The sequence below is a fragment of the Schistocerca piceifrons genome, chromosome 5 (genome assembly GCF_021461385.2).
Source record: "Schistocerca piceifrons isolate TAMUIC-IGC-003096 chromosome 5, iqSchPice1.1, whole genome shotgun sequence".
Taxonomy (NCBI): Eukaryota; Metazoa; Arthropoda; class Insecta; order Orthoptera; family Acrididae; genus Schistocerca; species Schistocerca piceifrons.
The window spans coordinates 72,660,156-72,680,653 of record NC_060142.1 but is presented as its reverse complement, the minus strand read 5'-3'; the positions used below and the strand labels follow the sequence as shown (position 1 = coordinate 72,680,653).

Sequence of the window (20,498 nt, the reverse complement as noted above, 5' to 3'; positions counted from 1 at the left end):
TTCAACTTTGTCAATTTCTCCTTTTCCAATAAAATTAGAGCCTAGAACAACTGTTTTGTTGTCAACCCATTTTACCAGTGTTATGTCATCTGTGCTACAAATTTCTTCTGAAAATCCTCTTTCCTTCTTCATTTCCTCCTTATCTGGTATTAGAGGAGGATTTGCAAAACGATTAGTTCTGACAGTTCCAGCAGCACAAATTTTTTCTTGTTTCAACGCTTGGAAAAGCTTGTATGAAGAAAAGAAATTCTCAAAATATCTTATGCCCCATTTGGTTTATTATTCTCTGCGCTAATTGTAAAACTACTGTTGGACCTTGGCCAAATTTCTTCAACAAAGATGTCTGAAATTCAGTCGATTCTCCCTGATAAAGAATAAAATCATAGGCTTGTCCACTCTTAACACATAACATGTACATTTTGATACCCCACGGAGAAGACTTTCCCTTCACATACTGTTTTACTGACAGCTTCCCTGTGAATGGGATCATTGCCTCATCAACAGCAAGCTCTTCCTCCACAGATAACTCCAGGCATCTGTTACAGATGGCAGTATATACAGGCCAAACTTTATAGAACTTGTCTTTATTGTCTGCTGGTATAGCCATGTTGTTAACAAGATGTAAATTTCTTCTAAGTTGGAAGAATCTTTTCTGGGCGTACTCTCCAATAATAATTGCATTTTCAATGTTGTGTCCCAATACATTCGGAGTCTAGGAAATTTTAGAGTTTCCATAATTATATGAAGCCCAAACAAGATTTGGAGTTCCACTGTTATAGTTTGTTTGAAATTGCTAATTGTTCCACTCTGCAAGGCATATAGGTTTGTCATATCAGCCATAGTACTGAACAGATCATCGGTAATGTACTTGCTGAAATAAGTTGAAGGAGAAAGTATTTCCTGTTCTTGAATACATTGTTCGCATTCGTAATATGAATCCAGTATAGAGAGAGAACGATGACGCCACTTGATGTCCTTTTTTTCAGACAAAATGTATTTTACATCACTGAGCTCATTGTTGGTAAGTGGATCACTGTCTTGAATATCACTATCGTTGTTATCATTGTCACTGCACACATCACTTTCATTATTTGCAGTTGACTCATCATTGATTTCTCCCCTGTTTATTTTGTCAGCCCCCGCTCTCGCCTCCTTCTCTCTTGAAGTACAGTAGGATTCTTCATCAGGAACTGATTCTTCATCTGATGATAAATCGAAATCTGATACCTCTCCATTCAGGAGCATCACTAAAATTGCATCTGCATCTCGCTCAGTGTTGAAATACTGTTTCTTCGACATGATGAACAGAACTGAAATATTCACAAATAATAATATCAGTAGTGGTATTTCCCCAAAATAATAATTGACAGTAGACCTAACGACATTGTCATCAACTGGAGCTTCAATGCTATGTCTATTTTCCTAATTGTTGCTCGTAACAATACCTAGTAATACAACTTACTTCATATGTTTTGAATAAATCCCAGTCAAAACTCATACAATCGTCAGGATAAAAAAAAACTGTTCCAACAAGCACTTCATGTGAAGGAAACACAAGATACTCAGTGTTATCTAAAACACTGTTCTTGAGTCCTCATGGCTACAATTGTGCACACAGAAAAACATCGCTTCTTTTTGTTGACTAAAACAAATGATTTTGAAATATTGATTGTTATAATAAATAAATCAAACAAACCAGGTACTTTCAAGGTCACAAACTGCTCTGCCCTGCTACATTAATCTGTTGATATGTTTATAGCGCTGTATAACAGATGGCAGCACTTGTGCACGGTGAAAGGAATGAACATTCACAAATGTGTACATCAGGTCCCAATTGAGGAAAAATATTTCTATTGCTGTTAAGACGTCGTGAAAATTAAAGTACACAATTGTAACCACAGAGTCTGAAAGGGTTAAACTATATAGGTCACGATCAGATGGCCGAGCGAGGTGGCGCAGTGGTTAGCATACTGGACTCGCATTCGGGAGGACGACGGTTCAATCCCGTCTCCGGCCATCCTGATTTAGGTTTTCCGTGATTTTCCTAAATCGTTTCAGGCAAATGCCGGGATGGTTCCTTTGAAAGGGCACGGCCGATTTCCTTCCCAATCCTTCCCTAACCCGAGCTTGCGCTCCGTCTCTAATGACCTCGTTGTCGACGGGACGTTAAACACTAACCACCACCACCACGATCAGATGGCAACTTTAGTGTGAAACACTGTGAAATTGTTGAATAATACTGGAAATTTGTTTTATTTTTTATCTGTGCTGTTGAGAAACGTGAAATATAACACCCAAGTCGCATGCTGTGCAACTGCACCGCCACTCAAATGCGACGCATCCTCAGTTTCCTCCTTTTCCCCCTCCACGGCGGTGTGGGAAGCGTGCCGTCCAGGGTGAGCGCCGCGCCACTCCCCCCGAGCTCGTCAGCCGAATTCTTGGCCACCCCTTCAATGGTGGAAGGAGACGGCGAGGAGATAACAGTCGGTTGTACCCCTCATAATGCTTTATTACTGTCAACAATGTGGTTACTGTTTAATGAGGTCATCTGTGTAGAAACACCAACCTTAGCAGGTTCATTATATCCGGGTTGAGGAAGCTCATGACGACGGCCAAGTAGCCGGGCACGGAGGGCTCGAACACTTTGCGGCCCCACTGGCGGAACTCGTTGTCGGGCTGGCGCTGGCTGTCGACCTCGATGCCGAAGGCGACGGAGGCGATGATGTCGGTGGTGAAGCGCGCCGCCAGCTCGCGGATCTCCACCACCTCGGCGCGCGCCGCCGGCGTCTCCAGCGCCTCCACCATCTGCTGGCCGCACACCTGCAGCGTCTGCCCGCACCGACCACAGAGTTCAGCTGCCGAACTGGACTTCCCGCCAACACACTTACTAGTTATACAATGAAGGCTTTCACGACCGGATGGTACTGTTGTTGATAATTCTTCCGGGTTATATGGCCGTGGTCCATGGAATTTTTCTATTCCTAACGTTTCGTCCAATACTACGTTGGACATCTTCAGAGGTATGGCTGCCGACTCAGCAGGACCAGCCATACCTCTGAAGATGTCCAACGTAGTATTGGACGAAACGTTAGGAACAGAAAAATTCCATGGACCACGGCCATATAACCCGGAAGAATTATCAGCAACAACACTTACTGGTTACTAAAGTTAAAATCTTCTGGGGTGTTGGGCCGCGTCATGTTTCCTCTAAAATAGTCGACGTTTGGACCCCTCTGCTTGGATCGTCTTCAGTATCTTCCGGTATCCACTATTACTAGAATACTGTCGGAGACCAGTGTCGCGTTCTCTTATAAAGGGAAGTTTTACTGCTGGAGAAAAAAAGAGACACCGCTCTCTGACAGTGTTCTAGCAGTAATGCATACCGGAAGATACTGAAGAAGATCTTGAAGTGTTAGTCACTTAAATATGTTACCTAGACAAACGTATTCCCGAAATTTCATTACTTTGCATTAATTATTTTTGATGTTTTCTCGTCAATGTAGTTAAATTTGAAGGAGTGGAGTGCTTGTCTCAGGAAGGCGTCAAACGGATGTTTTTTTCGTTTTTTAACATATTTCGCTAAAACTTTATTCTTTTACAAAATACTTTCATGCCTAGACCACTTTTACGTAAAGAAATTAAAATTATGTGCTTTATGAAAATGCGGACTAGGAACCGCCGGCCGCGGTGGTCTAGTGGTTCTAGGCGCGCAGTCCGAAACCGCGGGACTGCTACGGTCGCAGGTTAGAATCCTGCCTCGGGCATGGATGTGTGTGATGTCCTTAGGTTAGTTAGATTTCAGTAGTTCTAAGTTCTAGGGGACTGATGACCACAGAAGTTAAGTCCCATAGTGCTCAGAGCCATTTGTACCATTTGACTAGGAACTAAAATTTTTGTAATAACTTAATAAATTTTAATAAACTAAACTTCCTGGCAGATTAAAACTGTGTACCGGACCGAGACTCGAACTTGGGACCTTTGTCTTACGCGGGCAAGTGCGCTACCACCTCTTTTTTTCTTTCTTTTAAAAAAAATCTCATTTTGCTCGCTTTTGTTCGTTGCATCTGCTCGGGGCGGACGTCGTAAGACACCCGTTTAAGTTCGTTGTTGATCGATTAACTCAGTTTTTTTTGTTTTTGTGTTTTCTTTAATTTTATTTTATTACAGAGGGCACCTAACCCTCTGACCAAACACGCTGACCTACCGTGCCGGCGAACTGAGCTACCGAAGCACGACTCACGCCCTGTCCTCACAGCTTTACTTCTGCCAGTACCTCGTCTCCTACCTTCTAAACTTTACAGAAGCTCTCCTGCGAACCTTGCAGAACTAGCACTCCTGAAAGAAAGGATATTGCGGAGACATGGCTTAGCCACAGCCTGAGGGATGTTTCTAGAATGAAATTTTCACTCTACAGCGGAGTGTGCGCTGATATGAAACTTCCTGGCTGTGGCTAAGCCATGTCTCCGCAATATCCTTTCTTTCAGGAGTGCTACTTCTGCAAGGTTCGCAGGAGAGCTCCTGTAAAGTTTGGAAGGTGGGAGACGAGGTACTGGCAGAAGTAAAGCTGTGAGGACACTGCGTGAGTCGTGCTTGGGTAGCTCAGTTGGTACATGGTATAGTGTTGTCACCAACATTATTAGTACCAATGAAAAACTATTCAATAGGACTACAAGCAACCAATGTGTGCCAAAAATGTCACAATTTGGACTCCTTAAAGCATCGCTTCATCTGTAATGGATACAAGAATATTTGGAATGACATTGTATTGCAAGTCGCTTTTCTCAAACGGACCGATGGAAGAGAAATCACACTAATCGATATACTCTTCCCAGAAGAAATTTCCTTTCCACCACAAAAAAACAATGCCATCTTGTGACTATTCGGAAATTTTGTCAATTATGTCGTTAACAACAAAGGCAATGACAATCTACAAGAATATCGAGAATATATGAAAGACGGATACTTCAAAATATACCGCAACAAAGACCATAAAAAGAAGTTCGGAAATATGATGCAAATTTTGTTTCAGAAACAAGGCATCGGTTAATACCTAAATAATATGAAAACGACCCGACAAGATAGACTGCCAAAGTAGAGGACTGCTGTTGAGGGTGGAGTACGGTGGGGACTTCGTGTGCCCCGGGACCGATACGGTAGCCGTGAAGGCCTCAACAGAACCCCGAAAAAGCATGTTTTCCCAAGAAGGAACAGAGTCATGCCATAGCATAAGAATAGTAAGGAAAAACTATTCTCATGCAAAAGACGTGCATCACTGAAGAAGTTTAATTTCCTATCTTACTTTTAACTTTGCTTCTCTCTCACTTTTGTTTAAATTCTAATGGAAGAATATTTTGCGTTCCGTTAATGCAGTCAATAGTATTATAGAGAGAGTTATTTTCACCGTAATCAGTTCGGATTACAATTTACAATTTTCTAACATTGTCTTCAAGATGCAATTCAGTTTCATAACCCACTAAAAACAACAAAAAAAATGAAGTGAGGCATTGAAGCTCGCCGAAGAAGGCGCATGAAGAAGAGCGAATGGAAGGGCTAGAAGGGGAGATGGGAGGCCCTAATATAAAAAAAAAATTAAAAATAAATAAATAAAAGTTGGTAGCGAACTTGCCCGCGAAAGACAAAGGTCCCGAGCTCGAGTCTCGGTCCGGCACTCAGTTTTAATCTGCCAGGAAGTTTCATATCAGCGCACACTCCGCTGTAGAGTGAATATTTCGTTCTTTAATAAACTAACTAATGAGTACTTTTTCTTTTCCTGACGATCTCACGCATTACCAGATATATTTTGCGTTTATTTCTGGTGGATATGGATGTTACGGTATTCTGTTTGGCTACAGCGATCTTGTGGTCACCAACGACGCTGGTCATGACGTTCTCTGTTTCCTTAGGACTGTTTGTCGCTGAGAGGCTGCGGCGGCACTGTTTACCGCTCCGCACCAGGTCTAATATGTTATCACAACCATACACGCTTCGTCTGGGCTCCTGAACTATTTGCTCAAAATAATTATCGCATAAAACAATTTCGGACGATCGGTGAAAGGAACTAATTATTAATATAATCTGGCTGTCGTATATAACCTCTACCGATACTAGCTCACAGTAGGTAGCCTGTCTACTTCAGTTTGAAAGAAAGTTTCTACTTCAGTTCCAATTACAGTGATATACCTAGTGAAACGTTCACGTGCACATGTTTTTGATTTGAGGGGCTACGGAAGTCTAGGCTGTTTAGATTTTTATGTTCGTAACGCAACGTAGTGCCCTTTGTGAAAATCACTGACAGTGCTGTGTGCAGTCTGTGGCTGGTTTGCAATGTTGGAATATTTGCTATTGTAGTGTTGGGCAGTTGGATGTGAACAGCGCGTAGCGTTGCGCAGTTGGAGGTGCTATGTAAGTAGGCTGTTTAGGTTTTTATGTTGGTAACGACACGTAGCGCTTTGTATGAAAATCACTGATCTGATTGTACTCTGTGCAGTCTGTGGCTGGTTTGTATTGTTGGAATATTTGCTATTGTAGTGTTGGGCAGTTGGATGTGGACAGCGCGTAGCGTTGCGCAGTTGGAGGTGAGCCGCCAGCAGTGGTGGATGTGGGGAGAGAGATGACGGAATTTGGAGAGTAGACGATCTGGACGTGTGTCCGTCAGAAAGAGGAAATTTGTAATACTGGATATCATGAACTGATATTTGGAAGATTATTAATGTACGAGGGCAGTTCAATAAGTAATGCAACACATTTTTTTTCTGAAACAGGGGTTGTTTTATTCAGCATTGAAATACACCAGGCTATTCCCCAATCTTTTAGCCGCACAACACTATTTTTCAACGTAATCTCCATTCAATGCTACGGCCTTACGCCACCTTGAAATGAGGGCCTGTATGCCTGCACGGTACCATTCCACTGGTCGATGTCGGAGCCAACGTCGTACTGCACAATAACTTCTTCATCATCCGCGTAGTGCCTCCCACGGATTGCGTCCTTCATTGGGCCAAACATATGGAAATCCGACGGTGCGAGATCGGGGCTGTAGGGTGCATGAGGAAGAACAGTCCACTGAAGTTTTGTGAGCTCCTCTCGGGTGCGAAGACTTGTGTGAGGTCTTGCGTTGTCATGAAGATGGAGAAGTTCGTTCAGATTTTTGTGCCTACGAACACGCTGAAGTCGTTTCTTCAATTTCTGAAGAGTAGCACAATACACTTCAGAGTTGATCGTTTGACCATGGGGAAGGACATCGAACAGAATAACCCCTTCAGCGTCCCAGAAGACTGTAACCATGACTTTACCGGCTGAGGGTATGGCTTTAAACTTTTTCTTGGTAGGGGAGTGGGTGTGGCGCCACTCCATTGATTGCCGTTTTGTTTCAGGTTCGAAGTGATGAACCCATGTTTCATCGCCTGTAACAATCTTTGACAAGAAATTGTCACCGTCAGCCACATGACGAGCAAGAAATTCCGCACAGATGGTTCTCCTTTGCTCTTTATGGTCTTCGGTTAGACAACGAGGGACCCAGCGGGAACAAACCTTTGAATATCCCAACTGGTGAACAATTGTGACAGCACTACCAACAGAGATGTCAAGTTGAGCACTGAGTTGTTTGATGGTGATCCGTCGATCATCTCGAACGAGTGTGTTCGCACGCTCCGCCATTGCAGGAGTCACAGCTGTGCACGGCCGGCCCACACGCGGGAGATCCGACAGTCTTGCTTGACCTTGCGGCGATGATGACACACGCTTTGCCCAACGACTCATTGTGCTTTTGTCCACTGCCAGATCACCGTAGACATTCTGCAAGCGCCTATGAATATCTGAGATGCCCTGGTTTTCCGCCAAAAGAAATTCGATCACTGCCCGTTGTTTGCAACGCACATCCGTTACAGACGCCATTTTAACAGCTCCGTACAGCGCTGCCACCTGTCGGAAGTCAATGAAACTATACGAGACGAAGCGGGAATGTTTGAAAATATTCCACAAGAAATTTCCGGTTTTTTCAACCAAAATTGGCTGAGAAAGAAAATGTGTTGCATTACTCATTGAACTGCCCTCGTAAATACATTGTTTGTTCTCTATCAAAATCCTTCATTTTCTGACTATGCCTATCAGTAGTTAGTGCCTTCAGTAGATAGAATCTTTTATTTAGCTGGCAGTATTGGCGCTCGCTGTGTTGCAGTAGTTCGAGTAACGAAGGTTTTTGTGAGGTAAGTGACTCATGAAAGGTATAGGTTATTGTTAGTCAGGGCCATTCTTTTGTAGGGATTATTGAAAGTCAGATTGCGTTGCGCTAAAAATATTGTGTCAGTTTAGTGTTGATCAGAATAAGTAAAGAGAGAAATGTCTGAGTATGTTCAGTTTTGCTCAGCTGTTTGAAAATAAAATAACGTAGAGGTTTACCAGCACTGTCATTCTTAATTTTTCTAAGGGGGTGTTTCAACATGAATGGGAAGCAGTGGTTGAGAGGGGAGTGGGACAGCGTCGTAGCCTATCCCTAACGTTATTCAGTCTCTACACTGAGCAAGCAGGGAGTGAGACATGGTTGTAACCTATCGCCAATGTTATTCAAATGGTTCAAATGGCTCTGAGCACTATGGGACTTAACTTCTGAGGTCATCAGTCTCCTAGAACTTAGAACTACTTAAACCTAACTAACCTAAGGACATCACACACATCGATGCTCGAGGCAGGATTCGAACCTCCGACCGTGGCGGTCGCGCGGTTCCAGACTGTAGCGCCTAGAACCGCTCGGACACTCCGTCAATGTTATGCAATCTATACAGTGAGTAAGCAGTAAAATAAATCAAAGAAAAATTTGGAGTAGGGATTAAAGACCAAGGAGAAAAAACAAAAACTTTGTGTTTTGCTAATAACATTGCAATTCTGTCAAAAACAGCAAAGGATATCGTAGTTGAATGGAATGGACAGTGTCTTGAAAGGAGGACATAAGATGAACACCAGGAAAAGCAAATCAAGGGTAGTGGAATGTAGATGAGTTCAATAAGGGGGTTCTGAGAGAATTAGATTAGGAAACGAGGTACTTCAAGTAGTAGATGAGTTTTGTTATTTGGGCAGCAAAATAACAGATGATGGCCGAAGCAAAGAGGATATGAAATGTAGACTGGTAATGTCAAGGAAAGCGTTTTTAAAGAAGAGAAATTTGTTGACATCGAATGTAGATTTAAGTGTTAGGAAGTCTTTTCTGAAAGTATTTGTATGGAGTGCAGCCATGTATGAAAGTGAAGCGTGGGCGGTATAGAATTTAGACAAGAAGAGAATAGAACGTTTTGAAATATGATGCTACAGAAGAATGCTGAAAACTGGATATGTACATCATGCAACTAATGAGGAAGTACTGACTAGAACTGGGAAAAAAGACATTTGTAGCACAACAGGACTAGAAGAAGATATCGGCTGGTAGGACACCTTCTGAGACATCAAGCGATCACGAATTTTAGTACTGAAGATAAGTGTGGGGGCTAAAGGTCGTAGATGAATACAGTAAGCAGGTTCAGAAGACTGTTGGTTGCGGTAGTTATTTGAAGATGAAGACACTTGCACTGGATAGAATAGCATGGAGATCTGTATGAAACCAGTTTTTGGACTGGAGACCGCTACACGAACATTGACTTTTTACAAGTAGCCCCCTTCCTAATAAAGCCTAGACCATGCAAGTATTCCACTTTCTCCTTAAAGTTTGCTGTTTCCGTATTGCTTTTCCGAATTAATGTTTTATGTTACAACTGTTCGTAGTAGCCTTTTGATAAATCCATCCATATTATAAAAATGGATGTTGTATATATGTTCCACATCACCTACTAAACTATGGTCCAGTTTCAACCAAACTCGGTACATTTATCGCTGTATGGATATCATCGCTTTGGGGGTAAGGAGACCTACGTGTCGACGGGGTGGTGGTGGGGGTAAAAACACACAGTAGCCCGCGATGTGCGTATACCCATAATTCAATCATTCACTATTTGAGAATTAGATCGCTAGAGACTTGCAACAAACGTTTTACTTAACTGAAACCTTTTCGAACCTTTTTCTCACTGACAACAGCCACAAAATGATGAGAGGGAAAAAGTTTATTGCTTACTACATTTTCGCTCTTCACACTGAAAATCTACCGCATGACGCATGACTTTTGAATACATTGCTTTCTTACTGCTCACTGTATTGACGACTCATTTGTCAGGCAATATTTTCATATACCACAGAATTTACTATAGTTCCGGAGATATGACGTTATAAACATTGAGATGCGTCAAAAAGTGCTGCGTCAAGCAAGATGTTTAAATTTAGTACTTCATTACTACAAACTCTATTCGCAACAATTTTCACAAACAGCACCCACATCTGCTGCTGAATGGACCTACAAAGATATGTCATTGCATGACTCATAGTTCAGAAAATACGACGTCAGAACCAAGATGCATCAAAACTTCCGCATAATACATGGTGTTTTAATTCATTACTTCTTTACTACTATATTCACAACAAATTTCTCAGACAGTATCCACATACGCCACTGAATGTATCCAGAAAACTATATAACTGAACGAGACATAAGTCAGGAGATATGACGTCGTGAGTACGGAGATGAGTGGAAAACTGCGGCATCTTGCATATCGTTTTAATTTATTACTTCTTTACATCTATCTTTATTCCCAACACATTTTGCAAACAGTAGGTACATTTGCCACTGAACGTAGCTGCAAAATTGTATCTTTTTACAGCACGTAGTTCAGGAGATGGTCATAAACGTCGAGCTCCATGGACATGAAACTGCAGGGCGAAATTGGCCAGAGATACAGGTAAAATATGTGTGCAAATACCTATGCAGTATTTTAAACATATATGTGTAATACATTTGACATGTATGTACGTGGGCAAAGTCATGGATAAGAAGGTAATTATAAACCCCTGGAACGGTTTTAACCAATTATATGTAACATATTAGTTACAATCTGGAAAGAAATGGAGATGGACCGAGACAGGGGGAGGAAAAGATAGGCAGAGAGAGAGGGAGGATGAGGTGAACAGTTAAGAGGGGAAGAGGAAATGGACAGAGAAAGAGAAGAGGTCTGTCTGGACAGAGGGTGGGGAGAGCGGAGATTGATAGAAAAGGGAAAGACGAGAATACGGTGAGGGGGGAGGAGAGGACGAACAGAGAGAGGGTGAGGAGGAGATGGACAGAGTGAGAGAGGTGTAGACTGACAGAAAGGGAGGGAAGAGATGGACAGGGAGGGCCAGGAGGAGATGGACATAGGGTGAGGTTGGAAGACGTGAACAGAGAGAGAGAGGGTGGGGTACGTGGACAGAGAGGGGTGAAAGAGGAGACGGACAAAGAGAGGTGAAATGAGGAGATGGGAAACTAGAATAGATACATGCCTGGGAAACGCCAATATTCAGCTAGTGTAGAGATAATAGTACATTCCGCCAATGGAAGCTATTGGTTACGAATGACGATAGTATTTTCTCTTCTGGTTTCATATTCAGTTATGCGCAACTTCGGCGAAATAAAGTAAGTCATTACTCACAATTATCAAACCAATCTCGTAGTTCTTACAATCTTATAATTCATCGCTTTACAAAACTGTTCAAATGAGTTGGATGCTACGTAATTACTCGCTACCGTTAGGCAAGAAATCCGAAAATCGTGTCCCTCCTCGCGTTTTGACCGGTGACACTTGGCCATTGTTGAACTTAGCCGCGAGACAATGCCCCTGCTGTAAAAAAAAATGTGCTCAGCTCCGATAGTTCCAGAGAACCAGAGAGGGGAGAATGGTGCCATTTACTAGCCCATACCTCTGACTGTAGTAGTACCCCTTACAAACGTTCCCGGTAAACATTTCAAAGAAGAGAAGACTAGAAAATATGGAATACTGTGCTATAGAAGAATGCTGAGAATCAGATGTGTAAATTGAATGACAAATGAGGAGGTACTGAGTCGAATTGAGGAAAGAGAAATTTATGGCATAACTTTACCATTAGAGGTGGTCGACTGATACGACACTTCCTGAAGCATCAAGGACTCGTCACTGTGGTAATGGAGAGAAGTGTGTGGGATATAAATTGCAGAGGAAAACTGAGGTTCCAATAGATGTAGGCTGCAGAAGATATGCAGAGATAAAGAGGTTTGCACAGACCAGTCTTTGGACTGAAGAACACAAGAACAACACTCGTAATTACGTTTTGTCTCTAGTAAGTTAGCTGTTCCTTTTGCCTATTTTCCTTCCTCTCGTAATTACTCTCAGAATCCACCATTTTTCTTTATTCGCCGAGTCGCATTCGGTTTTTGAATTGTCTCCCATTATTCTGACCTGACCAGAACAGAATGAGGAATGCCAGTAATGGCTGTTGACCTGTTTTATGCTAACAGTTTTACTCTCCCTCTTAGCAGTCAGAGACCACAGTTCATTCAGAAATGCCACCTCCGTAGTGAATTGCACTGTACTGGCACTACTTTCAGCTTACCTTGAACATGCCCTTCAACTTGCCGGACGTGAACGTAGGCGTCAGCTTGACTCTCAGTTGCCTCCACTTGTGCCCTCCCAGGAGAAACAGGTTGTAGTTGAGAGGCTCTTCATCGTCGATGAAGAATCCTCTGTCTACGAAGGTTGAACTATCCTTCACGAGTATGTGGCGTATCAGGTCTGGATCGCGTACCAGAAGGTGTGGCCGGCGGAAGGAATAGAACCCAATAAAGCGTCCTCCTGGGAAAAAGAAAAACGCAGAAAAGGCAAGTGAGTGAGAGCATTGGAAGAACAGCTTACGCACTAAATTAAACATGTACAAATGTGTGACTGCTACTACGCGATTCTGTGCTGATTAAACTTAAGGAAAAGGTAATAAATTGAACATAATACATTTAATGAGTGATATTTGTATTACGCTATGTTTCGCAAGTCTGTGAAGATCTCAAGAAGGCAGCGTCACGGTATTTTTGATTATATTTTTCGATTTGTTCATCTCCTCTCTCTCTCCTCCCCCCCCCCGCCCCCCTTTCACCCATTTAGCATAATGCACTTCCTCCAGTGATTCTTCAGCCGTCAGCTTCCATGGTCAGAGGTGGACCAACGCGTTATTGACTTGTTCATTTTCTGAAGCTCTTTGTCTTGAATAAATCGTCCAATTCTCTGAAATTTTAATCATTTTTTTGTCTGTTCATGTACATCAGATCTACCGATTTCTGTCCCACTCGGATATTCTTTCGTGGTGCTTATGTGTCTCAAGTGTGTATTTCAGCAACGGTTCTAAGAGCCGTCGATGTTTCATGGAAAATCCTCCTTGACTTCAGTCGTTGCGGGTGCGGTTCGTGTCCATACACAGGATAGGTTCTCTCCTGCTGCGCTATCTTCCTTTGCTTATTCGCAGCTATACTATGTGATCAAAAGTATCCGGACACCTGGGTGAATATGAATTACAAGTTCGTGGCGCCCTCCATCGGTAACGCTGGAATTCAATATGGTGTTGGCCCACACTTGGCTTTGACAACAGCTTCCACTCTCGCAGGTATACATCCAATCAGGTGCTGGAAGGAATGGGGAATGGCAGTCAATTCTTCACGGAGTGCTACACTGAGGAGAGGTAACCATGTCGGTCGGTGAGGCCTGGCACGAATTCGGGCTTCGAAACATCCCAAAGGTGTTCTATAAGATTCAGGTCAGGACTCTGTGCAGGCCAGTCCATTACAGGGATGTTATTGTCGTGTAACCACTCCGCCACAGGTCGTGCATTTATGAAGTGGTACTCGATCGAAAGATGCTATCACCATCCCCGAATTGCTCTTCAATAGTGGGAAGCAAGAAAGCTCTTAAAACATCAATGTATGCCTGTGCTGTGATAGTGCCAAGCAAAACGACAAGGAGTGCAAGTCCCCTCCATGAAAAACACGACCACACCATAACACCACCGCCTCCGAATTTTACTGTTGTCACTACACGCGTTGGCAGATGACGTTCACCAGGCAGTCACCATACCCACACCCTGCCACCGGTTCGCCGCCTTGTGTACCGTGATTCGTCACTCCACACAAAGTGTTCCCACTGTTAAATCGTCTGATGTTTACGCTCCTTAAACCAAGCGATGCGTCGTTTGGCATTTACCGACGTGATGTCATTGAAAGCTACGTTCACGTGTTAGGCGTATCTTGAAATATACCAAACAAAACATGCTGCTACAGGCTAGCAACGTGCCATTACAGAAGTCCGTAGAGTTTCACTTTGACTAACTTGCTGTGATCCTGTCAGTTTCCGTACAATATCGTTCCTTGTGGAGACTTTTCACTTTCAACCAATGCAGTGCCTCTTGGAAGTGAGAGATCTATCAGGTACCACTCCTAGAGATGTGTGGGCCTCACAGCGTTCCAGTTAGACACTTGACCACACTTTTCATTTATCACTTCTTATTTCTAGTTTTTGTTCTTGTTGTCAGCGACCGTTATCATAACCCTTGCCGCTTCACCACAACCATTTCTACATCAGAGGTTGCTCTCTCTGTTCTGCCTCTACCGACGCTGCGTTGATGCCCCTCCCCAGTGGTTTACCTTCCTTACGTTCCCCGTTCTGATTTCCACCGATTTACCACATGCTTCAGATGATGTGCCTGTAACTACAACACTCTTCTAAACAGTTTCTTTCCAGAAAGACGATTTTTCTTATCAAACTTGTAAATAAAAATGGGGTTGAGTTCAGAGCGGATTTATTTGCATATATTATAGCTTTACTTATTGAGAAGTTAGTAGAACTATGAGATGACTTTGAAATGGGATCACCTTACACGATGTAGGGCAGGAAGTTGTTGATGTGTTGGTGTTTCCTTTATAATTAAACAAGAGTGACTTTCGTCATCGCGTCGATAAGCAGACGTTACCGCGAGGAGAGATCTGTCACGAATTGCCTACCTGGTAACTGTTTGTACAAGTCGTAAGCCCAGTCTGGAAGAGTCTGCTGGCCCAGCAAGCACTTCTGCACGTTTCCGAACGGGAAGCTTGGCTCCACATAGGGCACTCCCTTGTTTTTCCAGTATTTGTAAGCACGGTCGAATCACAAGTAAAAAGTGAAAAAGGCCACCGACAGAACGACGAACAGTTCTGTCATCCAGGAGTCGAAGTAGAGACCCATCTTCAGTCTGGAACACAAATAAATAAACGGCGTTATCATTCCATGCGATTAAAGTATAATTTCAACATTCAGTAAGGAGTAATTCAAAAAAATGGTTCAAATGGCTCTGAGCACTATGGGACTCAACTGCTGAGGTCATTAGTCCCTTAGAACTTACAACTAATTAAACCTAACTAACCTAAGGACATCACAAACATCCATGCCCGAGGCAGGATTCGAACCTGCGACCGTAGCGGTCTTGCGGTTCCAGACTGCAGCGCCTTTAACCGCACGGCCACTTCGGCCGGCTAAGGAGTAATTAGCAGAGCGCTTATGAAACGTGTAAAGTAAAAGAGCGGTACAGTGCGTAAACGAAAACTGTTTACAACATAGCACAGTGTTGCAGGGAAATGCAGTGAGGACGAATTCACGAAATACTTGCGGTCGATCAAGCCCGGAAACAAACCTCAAACTGGCCTACAAGCGCCACGTAAGCCACATAGAGTGCGCACTGCATGACTACTACTGACAGTGTCTTCTAGCTCTCCTACGCCACCGGCTTAATCAGCTGTTTCGTTACAATTTAAATGAAACTTTCCCGTGAGGGTAATGAAAGAAAAAAACTAATTACGTTTACAATTGGACCTAAATTGTTAGAAGCACAGTAGTTTAGTACTAGGAAGGCCAAACAACAAATGGATGTAATTTTATGCTGTGAAAATTCACCATATTTTGAGGTAACATTTACACAAACGTCAGTTTTACATTGTGTAGGTGCAAGAAGAATAAATTGTTAATAGTCAAGGACGATTCTAGCGAGAAAAAAAATGAAGCCGTGTTACCACGTAAGCATAGTAACTTACGTGGCTTTTGTAGGCCGATTTGAGGCTGTTGCCAACAAGTATTCTACATCAATCTGTTCGTCTCTACTTCACCTACACGACTGTGGTACGCTGTTAACAGTTATTATTTACGCCGTACATAAGCAGAAAATAATAAAAATTCGTTAAATTTCGTTACAGGATGAATCACTCAAATTTAGAGATTATCAGTTTAAATAAGTTTCTAGGATTATAATTTACGAACAACTTAAATTGGATCTGTTGCATAGAAAATATTGCGGGGAAGGCGAACTAAAGACTGTGTATAAACGGCAGAACACTTAGCAGTTCGATAAATCTACTAAAGACACTGCCTAGTCTTCGTTTTTCTGTCATCTGCTGTAGTATTGCTGCACGGTGTAAGATCCTTACCAGATACGGTGGACGGAGGATACCGAAACAGTTCAGTGAAGTGTAGCTCTTTATGTAATAAAGGAGAGTGTGTCACAGATTTGATAAGCGAGTTCAGCTGGCAATTATGAAAACAAAGGCATTTTTCGTTGCGCCGAGATCTCTTAGAAATTACTGTTACCAGCTTTCACCTCAGAATGCCAAAATACTTCATAGAGTTCCACCTACGTAGTGGAAAGCTGGTCGCGGTGGCCGAGCTGTTCTAGACGCTTCAGTCCGGAACCACGCGGCTGTTACGCTCGCAGGTTCTAAATTGCGCCTCGGGCATGGATGTGTGTGATGTCCTTAGGTTAGTTAGGTTTACGTAGTTCTAAGACTAGGGGACTGATGACCTCAGATGTTAAGTCCCATAGTGCTTAGAACCATCTGAACGCCAGCCGGTGTGGTCGAGCGGTTCTAGGCGCTTCATTCTGGAACCGCGCGACCGCTACGGTCGCAGGTTCGAATCCTGCCTCGGGCATGGATGTGTGTGATGTCCTTAGTTTAGTTAGGCTGAAGTAGCTCTAAGTTCTAGGAGACTGATGAGCTCAGATGTTAAGTCCCATAGTGCTCAGAGCCATTTTTTTTTTTGAACCATCTGAACCATTTTGAACGTAGTGGAAAACGATCATCTTGATAAGGCAAGATATATCAGTGTTGGAACGGATGGATGTACTGTACGTGCTCAAAGTGGAGAGTAGACGGTGCACATCTGTCCAAAGATTAATACATCAAAGAAGGAGAAATGCTGCGAACCGAAATGTTTGTGACGAAGCGGCAGTAACGGTATGAAAAGAAGCGCATCCGAAATGTCTGTGCTGTAATCGTAGCCTCGATTGTCTGCAATGCATTTTCATAGATAAGATAAAATTCAGCGAGATTTAGTAGATTACACGTAGTTATCGCTGTTGGTACTCGTCTAAAGGCAATCTGAAATAAAAAAAAGAACTCTTCACCCGCTAACTGTGGACAACAGTGAAGTGCACGGCAGAGGGTACTTCCCATTGTACGAGTTATTACGGCTTCTTTACGGTCCATTCACGTATGGAGCCTGGGAGTAATGATCATTTAAATGCCTCTGCTTGCTGTAATTAATCTGATCTTAATTGGAAAGATTTTTCCTATCCTTCGTGCAAGGAAGCACCTTTCCTTCGCAAAGTATGAGAACAATGTGCGCAAGTTAAGTGTAGGTGATTGTAATGGGGGTGTGCGTAGTGCAGTGTCATGTTCGTGTTAGAGGTGATGTCAGAAGGGAGAAGGTGAAACCTGATGCTGGCACATAGCCTACCCCTCTCGAAAAGCAATATGCGGGCCGCGCTGATCTTAATGTTCTCAATCGATGGACGGATCACCATTAGCAGGGTCACATGCCTTTACTTCTGAGCGACTCCGGAGAGGTTTGGTATTTAAACCAGTACCTTGTCTCAGAGTCTGCTGATCAGAAACTTTACACCGCCACCTCCCGTCCTGCTGCAGGCCAGATACTGGCAGTGGAAATTTCTTCCGCCACCAGGATTCGAACCAGCTTACCTCTGGGTTGAGAAGCGCCACCGCACAGCCGTGCATTAGCGACTTTTTTTTTTTTTGTTCCCCAGCTCCCACCGGATCCTACTTCCGCCTACCGCCATCTGAAGCTTCCGAGTCGTCTTCTCACAAATTAATGAAGGGGGGAGTCCATTTAAACAGCTTTCTCGGAGGGTCAATCACGTTCCGTGAGTCCTCTTCAAGTGTGCCTTCTCGTACTCGGAACGCAGCAGTGGGCAGAATGATCCTCGAATAATGCGCCTGAATAATTCGCTAGTCGTGTCCGGTACAGTGCACGGCGCTGCAAGGCCTCGTGAGTCGTCGTCAGGTGAAAATACGAGTCGAGATTGTTTTCGAGCGCAGCTTGTAAAACGTAATACACCGGCATGCACCGACCTCGCCCACGGAGGCAGGTGCTCAAGTAGTGATGCTTCACTGCTGCTGGGACTTCACGGTGTCTCTTGGCCGCCTGAAAGTGGTAGAGTTTCTCCCACTGGAACGTTGATGAACGTGGTCTTTAGGTTTGGATTAGCTTGTATCTGTCCATCTTTTGGTTTCTTCTATAAGGGCTGCTTGCACAACAAGAGATGCGGCCATCTTGTTGTGACGCTGCGCTGAAGTTTTCGTTCCAGCGTATGTTTCTTCATCTTCTGCGACTGCTGACTCTGCTTTTAGAAGGTACAGGCAGTCGTCCAGAAACGGTCTTGCAGGATTGGGTTCAAAATGGCTCTGAGCGCTATGGGACTTAACTTCTGAGGTCATCAGTCCCCTAGAACTTAGAACTACTTAAACCTAACTAACCTAAGGACATCACACACATCCATCCCCCTGGCAGGATTCGAACCTGCGACCGGAGCGGTCGCGCGGTTCCAGACCGTAGCGCCTAGAACCGCTCGGCCACTCCGGCCGGCGCAGGCGTGGGACTTCAACGATATCGTGAAGGGTCCAGATGGAAAATCTGTTAGTAGGTGCAGAGCCAGGCGGAGAACGCGATCCTGCAGAGATTGAAGCTTCTTCATGTGATCTTCGGCTGCTTTCCCCCAGACGACGGCGGCATACTTGATGACAAGGCGGAAGAGCGCCTTGTACAGTAAGACACCGACACGTGGAAGAAGCGTTGAAGTCGGGTTCAAAAAGGGGTATAGCTTGTCTAAAGGATTGGATTCCTCTTCCTGGTTGTGCAGGTGCCAAGTCAGCCGATGATGTCTCCAGGGAACAGGTGTGCCACCGATGCTGACAGGTGGCAAATCTGCTGGGATGATACGTCGTGTGGCGTCCTCTACGATCTCCATATAAGCGGCGGTCCCATCTCCTAGCAGCCAGTCGTCGACTCACCTCGGAAGGTGTTCTCCGTAGTTGAGAACGAAACGTCAGGGAGAAGAATTTCTACAGTTCGACCACGGCAACTTAGCCCGGAAGTGTTTACTGATGATGATGATGATCAGAAATTGTCTTCGCGCAGATGAACATTTTTTTTTGTTTTTTTTTTACAGTAATCCTATAATATAATTTCTGAAGGATCGAATTGTATCAATGCATACAGCAAGCGATCAACAATAATGTAGTCTCATCATAAATACGTCTCATGTATAAAAAGTAAAATACCCATGACATAAAATGTTTGTTTAGTTTCAAACTGGTTGTTGTTAGGTGTTGCGACCGACTTTTCTTTGATAATCGATCATGACATAATATCACGTTCACGATGGAACACATTCGAAATCAGTCGCTACGTATTTACTTTACTTACTAATAAACAATCTACAACTTCTCGATATTAGTCCGCGATTACAACGATCCTGAGTAATATAGTCTGCGTTGTTTAAGGAGTCTTTTATAGCGCTATTGCGCATCGCATGTTTCAGCTTTTCAGATATTTGCACACTGCAACTACGAAAAAAGGCAATAGAAACATTATGTCTGCTAAGCAGCTAATTACAGGAAAATACTGCATACCTATCTTACAGCTTCCAATGTTCGGTCGTCATACGCAGTAAATCATGCGCTGAAACAGTCTCCCTGTTTTCCGTTCGGCTCTGTAATCTACACGGACAAATGCGGGAGTCGAGAGGCAGCGCTAGTGTGGAATGACTTTTCGTATCTTTTCTTGTCAAATAGAAGTAAAAATAAGAGGGAGCTAAAGAGGCAGTAGATGTATCATATTCTTCGATACGACTTTTTTAACCTCATGGCGCCATGTCCTTGTTTATCTACGTAGGCGGCTATCAGTGCTACAGTAAGATAACCGACCCCGTGAAGAAACAAGTGGCGCATTAAAAATTAACAGAAATAGCGCCTGCTGGTAACATACACAATGTAGTATAAAAATAAACGGCATTGGAAGGATTTACAGGAGGGAACTGAAAAATCGGCTGGATCTTGCGAATCAGTAAGTGCTTCATTGGAAGTGTATGCACCAAAGTTGTGTTACCTCAAACTCTTGATTTTCTTGAATTATCGAGGTTCTGATGTTCAAATGTCGAAAGCAATGGTGAGGAAACGATAACTGGGACCAAAATAATTCCTTTTAACAGAATGGAAATATGAAAACGCTCGTCTGTCGTGGGAACAGTATGTCATGGAGAGTCGTGCTGTTGTT

At 43.4% G+C, this 20,498-nt stretch overlaps 1 protein-coding gene across 1 annotated transcript in view; it reads right to left on the bottom strand.

The window, feature by feature from the left end:
- The window catches only part of LOC124798743 (cytochrome P450 6k1-like), a gene marked incomplete at its 5' end in the record, with an annotated part of 45,454 nt that extends 30,407 nt beyond the window's left edge, over positions 1–15,047 (bottom strand). The window contains 3 exons of the mRNA XM_047262271.1: positions 2,567–2,829; positions 12,478–12,716; positions 14,906–15,047. Of these exons, the coding sequence (XP_047118227.1) occupies positions 2,567–2,829; positions 12,478–12,716; positions 14,906–15,047 (644 nt within the window). The remainder of the gene's footprint in view (positions 1–2,566; positions 2,830–12,477; positions 12,717–14,905) is intronic.
- Between the last annotated feature and the right edge of the window lie 5,451 nt (positions 15,048–20,498).